At 42.0% G+C, this 10,507-nt stretch overlaps 1 protein-coding gene and 1 pseudogene across 1 annotated transcript in view; both read right to left on the reverse strand.

The window, feature by feature from the left end:
- Positions 1–2,330: 2,330 nt before the first annotated feature.
- LOC111727336 lies at positions 2,331–2,427 on the reverse strand (annotated as a pseudogene).
- Positions 2,428–6,676: 4,249 nt separating this feature from the next.
- Positions 6,677–10,507, reverse strand: part of ZNF565 (zinc finger protein 565) — a 29,861-nt gene continuing 26,030 nt past the window's right edge. Inside the window, exon 7 of the mRNA XM_023516896.1 lies at positions 6,677–8,121. Within this exon, the coding sequence (XP_023372664.1) occupies positions 6,857–8,121 (1,265 nt within the window). The 3' untranslated portion in view covers positions 6,677–6,856. The remainder of the gene's footprint in view (positions 8,122–10,507) is intronic.

The following is a 10,507-nucleotide window of genomic DNA, read 5'->3' on the forward strand; positions in this document are numbered from 1 at the left end:
GAGGGTCCCCCTCTTGCCCAGGCTGGTCTCCAACTGCAGAGTTCAAGCAATCTACACACCTCAGTTTCCCAGAGTGCTGGGATTTTTTTTTTTTTTTTTTTTTTTTGCAGTTTTTGTCCAGGGCTGGGTTTGAACCCGTGACCTCCGGCATATGGGCCTGGCACCCTACTCCTTGAGCCACAGGTGCCGCCCAAGTGCTGGGATTTTAAGTGTGAACTACCACACCTGGCTGGTTCTGTCCTCTTAATGAACTTATACTTTTTTTTTTTTGCAGTTTTTGGTCAGGGGCTGGGTTTGAACCCGCCACATCTGGCATATGGGGTCAGTGTCCTACTCCTTTGAGCCACAGGCGCCACCCTTAATGAACTTATACTTTATCATTTTTTTTTTTTTTTGAGATAGAGTCTTACTGTGCCACTCTCAGTAGAGTGCTCTGGCATCATAGCTCACAGCAAGCTCAAAGTCTTGGGCTTATGCTATTCTCTTGCCTCAGTCTCCCAAGTAGCTGAGACTACAGGTGCCTGCCACAATGCCCAGATATTTTTTTTGTTGTCGTTGTCGTTATTTAGCTGGCCCAGGCCAGGTTCGAACCTGCCAGCCTTGATGTATGTGGCTGATGCCCCATGCACTGTGCAATGGGCACTGAGCCCCCTTTTGTTTTTTTTGAGACAGAGTCTCACTATGTTGCCCTCAGTAGAGTGCTGTCACATCATAGCTCACAGCAACCTCAAACTCTTGGGCTTAAGTGATTCTCTTGCCCCAGCCTCCCGAGTAGCTGAAACTACAGGCACCTAACACAATGTCTGGCCATTTTTTGTTGCAGTTGTCATTGTTGATTTAGCTGGCTGGGCTGGGTTTGAAACCACCAACCTTGGTGTATGTGGCTGGCACAGTAAACACTGTGCTATAGGCGCTGAGCCATATCATATACCTTTACCATTATGAACTGTCTTTATCTCTACATTCCTCAATCTGAAGTCTCCTTTGTCTAATATTAGTCAATATTAGTGCATGTACTTCACCTGTCTTATTGTGATAAAGTTATCAAAACATAATCTTCACCATTTTAACCATTTTATTTTTCTTACCAATTTGGTTTTTTGTTTTTTGGTTGTTTTTTTTTTGGAGACAGAGTCTCATTATGTTGCCCTCGGTAGAGTGCCGTAGTGTCATTGGTGTCATAGCTCACAGCAACCTCCAACTCTTGAGCTTAAGCTATTCTCTTGCCTCAGCCTCCCAGGTAGCTGGGACTACAGGCCCCTGCCACAATGCCTGGCTATTTTTTGGTTGCAGTTGTCGTTGTTTAGCTGGTCTGGGCCGGGTTCGAACCCACCAGCCTCAGTGCATGTGGCTGGCGCCATAACCACTGTGCTATGGGGGGCCAAGCCTTACCAATTTTTTTTTAATAACAAATTTTTATTGGGCTGGGTGCAGTGGCTCACGTCTATAATCCCAGTACTCTGGGAGACCAAGGTGGGTGGATTGCTTGAGCTCTGAAGTTGGAGAGTAGCCTGAGCAAGGGCAAAAGCAAAACCTTGTCTCGAAAAACAGCCAGCTGTTGTGGCAGGAGCCTCCAGTCCCATGTACTCAGGAGGCTGAGGCAGGAGGATGGCTTGAGTCCAAGAGTTGGAGGTTGCTGTGAGCTATGACGACACCATGGTACTCTACCCAGGGCAACATTAAGAGATTCTGTCTAATTAAAAAAAAAATTATTGTCCAGGCTTGAGTGCAGTGACATCATAGCTCACTGTAACTTTGAACTCCTGAGCTGAAGTTATTCTGCCTCAGCGAACCCCTCTCCCCCAAAAGCTAGAACTATGGACAAATTTTAACCGTTTAAAAATGTATATGCAGCTGAGTGCCCGTAGCTCAGTGATTAGGGCGCCAGCCACATGCTGCTCTGGGGCTGGTGGGTTTGAACCCAGCCCAGTCCGGCTAAACAAACAAACAACAACAAAAAAAAATAGCCGAGCATTGTGGCAGGTGCCTGTAATCCCAGCTACTAGGGAGGCTGAGGAAGAGAATCACTTGAGCCCAAGAGTTTGAGGTTGCCATGAGCTATGATGCCATAGCATTCTACCAAGGGTGACAAAGTGAGACTCTGTTTCAATTTTAAAAAAAAGTACAATGCAGTGGCTTTTGTTGTTGTACAATTCACAATTTCGTGAACTGTTTCACTGAATTGTGTTCCTATCTCAAATTCGTAAGTTGAAGTCCTAACCGTCAATATATCTGTATTTGTTTCTTTTTCTCTTCTTTGGTGTATATATTTTTTGCAGTTTTTTTTCTGTAAAAGATCCTAGTTCTACCATAACATATCAACATAATTTAAAAATATGGAATGAATTTGTGTGTCATCCTTGAACAGGGGCCAAGTTAATCTCTGTATTGTTCCAATTTTAGCGTATGTGCTTCTGAAGCAAGCACAATGTCTGTATTTGGTGATAATATTGATAGAATTTCTTTCTGCAGTAGGTCCTAGGTCCTTGGTCTAGGAGATTCGAAGAATGAACCCATGGACCATGGATCAGTGGTAAGACAGGATTCATTAGATAGAAAGGAATAAAAAGCACAGAGCTCACAGCAGAGGAAAAGACCCAAGTGGGAAGTCTCCCAAGGGTCTTTTGTCTAGGGCAGCAGTTCTCAACCTGTGGGTTGCGACCCCTTTGAAACAATGAAAATACATCCTGCATATTAGATATTTACATTACGATTCACAACAGTAGCAAAATTACAGTTATGAAATAGCAACGAAAATAATTTTATGGTTAGGGGTCACCACAACATGAGGAACTGTATTAAAGGGTCGCGGCATTAGGAGGCATTAGGAAGGTTGAGAACCACTGGTCTAGGGGGATCTATACTGTTTTGTAAAAAAGGGAAGTCTTGAGAATTACATTTGGCCAGGACTTGGCAGACTTCAATGTTGATGAGTGTATTAATGAATGAATGAATGCAGTTTCTCTAGCTCCTGGCAAAATGGCAGGGCATACACTTCAGAAGAGGCCCTTACTTGAAACTGCCCAGGCCTAAGAAACCTGGGTCACTGTCCAGACCTGAATGGGGGAACCCTGTATCAATAGGGTCTTTATGAAGGTAATTAAGGTTAAATGAAGTCATTAGGAACCTAATCTGATAGGGAGATAGAGAAACAGTGGCCCTGAGGAGAAGGTCTCTGAAAAAATAGGAGGGGAAAGGCCTCGTGAGGACACAGAGAAGGTGGCCCTATACAAACCAGAAAGGGAGGCCTCGCCAGAAACCAACCCTGATGCCACCTCAATCTTGGACTTCTTGCCTCCTAGAACTGTAAGAAAATAAATTTCTGTTGCTTAAGCAACCCAGTTGTGTGGTATTTTGTTATGACAGTCCAAGCAGCCTAATATAGTTACTATGGGGATTACATTTGACATACTAAATTTATAACACTTTAATTTATCCCAACTTAACCTCAATAGCATACAAAAATTTTGCTCCTATACAGCTGTCCCCACCCACTTTCGGTTACTGATGTCACAAAATTACATCTTTATGCATTGTGTGTCCGAAAACAGAGTAATAATTTTTTTTTTTTTTTTTAGAGACAGAGTCTCACTTTATCGCCCTTGGTAGAGTGCTATAGCATCACAGCTCACAGCAACCTCCAACTCCTGGGCTTAGGTGATTCTTTTGCCTCAGACTCCAAAGTAGCTGGGACTACAGTCACCTGCTACAACGCCCAGCTATTTTTTGTTGCAGTTTTCCCAGGGCTGGGTTCAAACCCGCCACCCTTGGTATATGGGGCCGGGGAGGGTGCCCTACCCACTGAGCCACAGGTGCCACCCCAGAGTAATAATTTTTTTAAAAAATGCATTAGTTCTTTTAATCATGTATAATACAAAAAGTGGAATTATAAACCAAAGTTACAATATCATTAGCTTTTATAATTGCCCATGTGTTTACCTATATCAAAGATCTTTATTTCTACATTTGGCTTTAAATTACTGTCTTGTGTCTTTTCATTTCAACCCGATGGACTTCTTTTACGATTTCTTTTTTTGAGACAGAGTCTCACTCTGTTGCCCAGGTGAGAGTGCTATGGCATCAGCCTCGCTCATAGCAACCTCAAATTCCTGGTTCAGGTGATCCTCCTGCCTTGGCCTCCCAGTGTGCTAGGATTTATAGGCATAAGCCACTGCACCCTGTGCTTTAACTCTTAAAGTAGGAAACAAAGCCAGCCATCAGAGAGATAAATGAAAACATGTACAAATAACATGGAAGGGAACTAACACTTGAGTTTTAGACATTGTGCTAGGAACTTTTACATACATTTAATCCTCTCCAAAATCGCTCTTTTTTTTTTTTTGCAGTTTTTGGCTGGGGCTGGGTTTGAACCCGCCACTTCCGGCATATGGGGCTGGCACCCTACTCCTTTGCACCACAGGTGCCCCCCCCAAATAGCTCTTTTTAAGTAAGAAAAATATGCCCACCCCAATATTAAATGAACAAAGGAATGATCATACAATTACTTTTTAATTAACAAGTTTATTGAGAACCTACTATGCTAAAAGCAATACCAATGGTCAGCAAATATGTAAACAAATGGTCATCTGGATTAATCATTATCAAACGAATGCAAATGAAAACAAAAGTGACTTTTCCATTTTTTACCTGTTAAGTGGTCAAAATAAACGTGCTCCCCAGGGTGTGGTGCGTTGGGGTCTCTGTAGGCAGAGGTATGGATGCATAATTTTCCTGAAGGCACTTAAGCAATATCTATAAAATGACTTAAAATGTATATACATCTTAAAAATGGCCACGTAGAAGCCTGAAACACTCCTAGCAACCGCTTGTGGTTTTCAAATACCATGTGGGAAAGTACCAAAACACCAAAAGGAAAAGAGGGTTCATAGGAACATGGCTATGTCAAGGTGGGAGACAGGAAGTGAACAAGATAAGTTTGGAACAAGCAAATGCTCAAAGGCCACTGAGGTCATATCAAAAGGACACAGGAGCCATCTGGAGGAGGCTTTCACACACCAAATGTGGGACAATTTGGGCATTATTGAAGTGCAACTTGAAAAGGTTTAAACACGTTAAATATCATTCCCGTGCCCCACATCTCCATGAGCAAATTCATTGGCTACAATGGCAGAATGTTGGGGGACCAACTCATGATTCTGAAAACCAATAAAGAAAAAAGAAGCATTTATACTGGTTTTGATATGCAGAATTTACTCATTCGTTTCTAGTTCATAATTTTAGTTTTCTCTTTTAGAGGTAGTTTTAGAAAATGATTGGATTTCTTTTTCTTTTTTTTTTTTTTGAGACAGAGTCTCAATATGTTGCCCTCGGTAGAGTGTTGTGGCATCATAGCTCACAGCAACCTCAAACTCTTGGGCTTAAATGATCCTCTTGCCTCAGTCTCCCAAGTAGCTGGGACTACAGGTGCCTGCCACAACACCTGGCTATTTTTAGAGAGTGGGGGTCTCACTCTTGCTCAGTCTGGTCTTGAACCTGTAAGCTCAGGCAATCCACCCACCTTGGCCTCTTAGAGTGCTAGGATTACAGGTGTGAGCTACCATGCCCGGCTTCTTATGTAATTTCTAATCTTCTAAGTTTCTAGCCTTTTGAATGAAGGCCACATAATAATTATACTTTACCATTGTTTTTCTGAATAAATTATGTGACAAGTGGTTATGAAGGCTTTATATATATGATACATTCATAAGGCCCTTCTCTCATGAACTGCTTAATGGTGACACTGATACTAACATCAATGAAAACAGCTAATATTTATTTATTTATTTATTTTTTGAAACAGAGCCTCAAGCTGTTCCCCTGGGTAGAGTGCCATGGCTTCATTGCTCACAGCAACCTCCAACTCCTGGGCTCAAGTGAGTCTCCTGCCTCAGCCTCCCAAGTAGCTGGGACCACAGGCGCCCGCCACTACACCCAGCTATTTTTTGGTTGCAGCCATTATTGTTGTTTGGCGGGCCCGGGCTGGATTCGAACCCGCCATCCTAGGTGTATGTGGCCGGCTCCTTAGCCAGTTGAGCCACAAGCGCCGAGCCAGCTAATATTTATTGAGCACATCTATGTGCCACATATTTCTCCTAAGGCTTTATCTAAAATATCTAATTTAGTCCTCATGAAAATTCTATTAGGTAGGTGTAATTATCATCCCTTAAAAATAAATCAACTGAAGGACAGAGAGATTACATAACTTCCCCATTGCTACAGAGTAGTCAGTGAAAGTGGGATGATGTTAAATAAGGTACATGCCACCATAAAAGGCATATTTACAAAATCTCTCTCTTTTTAGATAGGGTCTCATGCTATATCCCAGGCTAGAATGGTATATCACAGCTCATTACATCCTCAAACTCCTGGGCTCAAGCTGTTCTCCCACCTCAGCCTCCCAAGTAGCGAAGACTACAGGCCACAGCCACCACACCCTATTCTTTGTAGAGGTTGGCCTGGAATGCCTAGATTCAAGTGATCCTCCTGCCTCAGCTTCCCAAAGGATTACAGGTGTGAACCATCATGCCCAGCCCACAAAACTTTTTAATACAGTCATTTTCAATTAGAATTCTCGGAAACCTAACATGTTTTGGGTGGCAATAGAAGGCCTTTCCATATTCATATTAATTTTTTATTTTTTTAAGTGTAGGTTCTCAGATGCTTAGTAAACAGTGACTGAGGCAAAAAGAATTCCCACATTTATTGAATTTTCTTCTGGTATGAGTTCTCTCATGTTCCATAACAGAAGTAACAAGTGAAGGTTTTTTGATATTAATTGCATTAAAAGTCATATAGTATTGAGCCAGGTGTGAATTCCACATAAAAGCTTTTCTATATTCCTATCATTCAAGGTCTTCTAACCAGTATGAATTCTGTAGTGTTCAATGAGCTGTGAGCCAAGTATAAAGGCCTGCCCACATTCTCTACATTCATAAGGCTTGATACCAGGATGGATTCTCTGATGTTCAGTAAGTTGTGAACTGCGAATAAAGGCCATTCCACATTCCCGGCATTCATAGGGTTTCTCACAAGTGTGAATTCGCTGGTGATGAGTCAATTGTGAAACACGAATGAAGGCTTTCCCACATTCTTTACATTCATAGGGTTTGTCACCTGTATGAATTCTTTGATGTTGAATAAGGTATGAACTACGACTAAAGGCCTTCCCACAGTCCTTACATTCATAAGGTCTGTCACCAGTATGAACCCTCTGGTGTCGGGTAAGCTGGGCGTGCTGCCTGAAGGCCTTCCCACATTCTTTACATTCATAGGGTTTCTCCCCAGAATGAATTCTTTGATGTCTAGTAACTTCTGAGCTGTGAATAAAGCCCTTTCCGCACTCCTTACATTCATAGGGTTTCTCCCCAGTATGAATTCGCTGATGTACAGTAAGCTGCGAATGCTGTCTGAAGGCCTTCCCACATTCTTTACACTGATAGGGCCTAGCACCTGTATGAATTCTCCGATGAACAGTAAGTTGGGAACCACGAATAAAAGCCTTCCCACAGTCTTTACATACATAGGGTTTCTCGCCTGTATGAGTTCTGTGATGCAGAATAAGTTGTGAATGCTGCCTAAAGGTCTTTCCACATTCTTTACATTCATAGGGTTTGACACCAGTGTGAAGTCTCTGATGTAGAATCAGTTCTGAAGCACGACCGAAGGCCTTTCCACACTCCTTACAGTCATAGGGTTTCTCACCCGTATGAATTCTCTGATGCTGAACAAGGTGCGAGGTCCGACTAAAAGCCCTCCCACATTCCTTACATTCAAAGGGTTTTTCACCAGTGTGAGTTTTCTGATGCTGAACAAGGTGTGAGCCACGGCTAAATGCTTTCCCACATTCATTACATTCAATCAGTTTCTCACTGGTCTCACTGCTCTGATGTAGAGATACATGAGGCTTGAAAGTGGGCATGTCCTCATAGGTGATTTTGACTTGCTTGAAATAGCGCTCCTGTGGCACTTCTTGTCTTTCAAACTGGCCTTTGCATTCCCAGTCATCTCTAAAACGGGAGCCCTCAAGATCACAGCAGTTAAGGCTTTCCATTATCTCCCAACTGAATGACTCTATCTCAAAGATATCTTTTTGGAGAAATTTCTGACACCTGGACTCTAAGTCTGAAAAGTAAGAAAAAAGGAAATATAAACTGTGCTCCCCTTCTATGAGAAATAAAAAAAATTCCATGGTAGAGTAGGGAGGCAAAACGAATATAATAACCATAAAAAGTATCAAATGTTATGCAATTTCTAAAAAGCACATGAAAACACAAATACGTTAAGAGCTGGTATAGTGCCAAAAGGGAACTAGAAAACAAATTAAGTCAGAGGGTTATCAATTTGGATGTGAATCAGAATCATCCAGGAAGTCTGTTAAAAATATAAATGTCCAAACATCATTCCAAATTGAATCAAAATCTACAGCAGTAGGGGTAAGGTGTGCCTGTGCCTGCATGTGTACCATCTATACCTATTTATGTGTTTTTTTTTTCTGAAATAAGAGTTTAATTTTCTTGCCCCAGGCTAGAGTGCCGTGACAGCATAGCTCATAGCAACCTCTAATTCTTGGGCTCAAGTGATTCTCTTGCCTCAGCCTCCCAAGTGACTGAGACTACAGGTGCCTACCACAATGCTCAGCTAGTTTTTTCAGTTTCAGTAGAGTCGAGGTCTTACTCTTGCTTAGGCTGGTCTCGAACTCCTGAGCTTAGGCAATCCATTGTCCTTGGCCTCCCAGAGTGCTAGGATTACAGGCATAAGCCACCATCTCTGGCCTTTAAAAAGTTCTTAAACACTGGGCTGGGTATGGGTATGAGTTTGAGGTTGCCATAAGCTCTAACACCACAGCACCTACCAAGGATGACAAAGTGAGAATCTTTCTCAAAAAAAAAAAAAAAAAGTTCTTAAAAATTGAGAAATATCTTTAAAAAGTTAAACAATAACCATCTGATTCAGCAATTCCACTCTTAGGTATATACCCAAAAGAACTGAAAGCAGAGACTCAAATAGACACTTGTACACCAAACTCATAGCAGCATTACTCACAATAGTCCAAAGGAGGGAACAACCCAAATGTCCATCAAAGGATGAATAGATATGGCTCAGTGCCCATAGCTCCATGGGTAGGGCGCCGGCCACATACACTGAGGCTGGCAGGTTCAAACCTGGCCTGGGCCAGCTAAACAACAATGACAACTGCAACAAAAAAATAGGCAGGTGTTGTGGCGGGTGCCTGTAGTCCTAGCTACTTAGGAGGCTGAGGCAAGAGAATCGCTTAAGCCTAAGAGCTTGAGGTTGCTGTGAGCTGTGACGCCACTACACTCTACCGAGGGCAACATAATGAGACTCTGTCTCAAAAAAAAAAAAAAAGATGAATGGATAAAGAAGTGGTACATACATATAACAGAATATTATTCAGCCTTAGAGAGGAAGTAATCCTGATACACACTTCAATTTTGATGGATCTTAAAAACATTATGCAAAGTGAAATAAGATAGACATAAAAGACAAAATGTTGTATGATTTCTCTTATATGAGGTATGTAGAATAGGCAAATTTATAGCAACAGAAAGGACACAGGGGCTAGGCACAGTGGCTCATGCCTGTAATCCAGACACTCTGGGAGACCAAGGTGAGTGGATTGCTTGAGCTCACAAATTTAAGACTAGCCTGAGCAAAAATCGAGACTGCGTCTTACTAAAAATAGAAAAACTGAGACAAGTGGATTGCATGAGTCCAAGAGTTTGAGGTTGCTGTGAGCTGTGACACCACGGCACTCTACTCAGGACAAGAGGACAACAGCTTGAGACTCTGTGTCAAAAAAAAAAAAAAAAAAAAAAAAGAAAAAGAAGAGAGGACACAGAGGTTACCAGAGGTTGGGGGGTAGAATGAAGTTATTGTTTAATGGGTATAGATTTTGAGATGATGAGTAAATTCTGCAAGAAGGTATGGTAATGGCTGCACAATACTGTGAATATACTTAATGCCATGGAATTATACATTTAAAAATGGTTAAAACGGCTGAGGATGATGGTTCACGCCTATAATCCTAGTACTCTGGGAAGCCAATGCGGGTGGATCACCTGAATTCAGGAGTTCAAGACCAGCCTATGCAAAGCAAGACCCCATCTCTACTAACAATAGAAAAACTAGCCAGGTGTTGTGGTGGGCACCTATAGTCCCAGCTACTTGGGAGGCTGAGGCAAGAGAATCACTTGAGCCCAAGATTTTGAGGTTGCTGTGAGCTATGATGCCATGGCACTTTACCAGGGCCACAGAATGAGACTCTGTCTCAAAAAAAAAAAGAAAAGACTAAAATGGTAAATTTGTTATATATATTTTACCAAAATTACAACGAAAAAATGAGGACAAAAAAGAAAGGAAGAAAAATACCAACTGCTACCTCCAATGCCATTCAAATATCATCTCACATATGCAAATAAAAATGAAAAATTGGCTCGGCACCTGTGGATCAAGTGGCTAAGGCGCCAGCCACATACACCTAGGGTGG

The sequence above is a fragment of the Otolemur garnettii genome, unplaced genomic scaffold (assembly GCF_000181295.1).
Source record: "Otolemur garnettii isolate 467f Iridium unplaced genomic scaffold, OtoGar3 scaffold00100, whole genome shotgun sequence".
Lineage (NCBI taxonomy): Eukaryota > Metazoa > Chordata > Mammalia > Primates > Galagidae > Otolemur > Otolemur garnettii.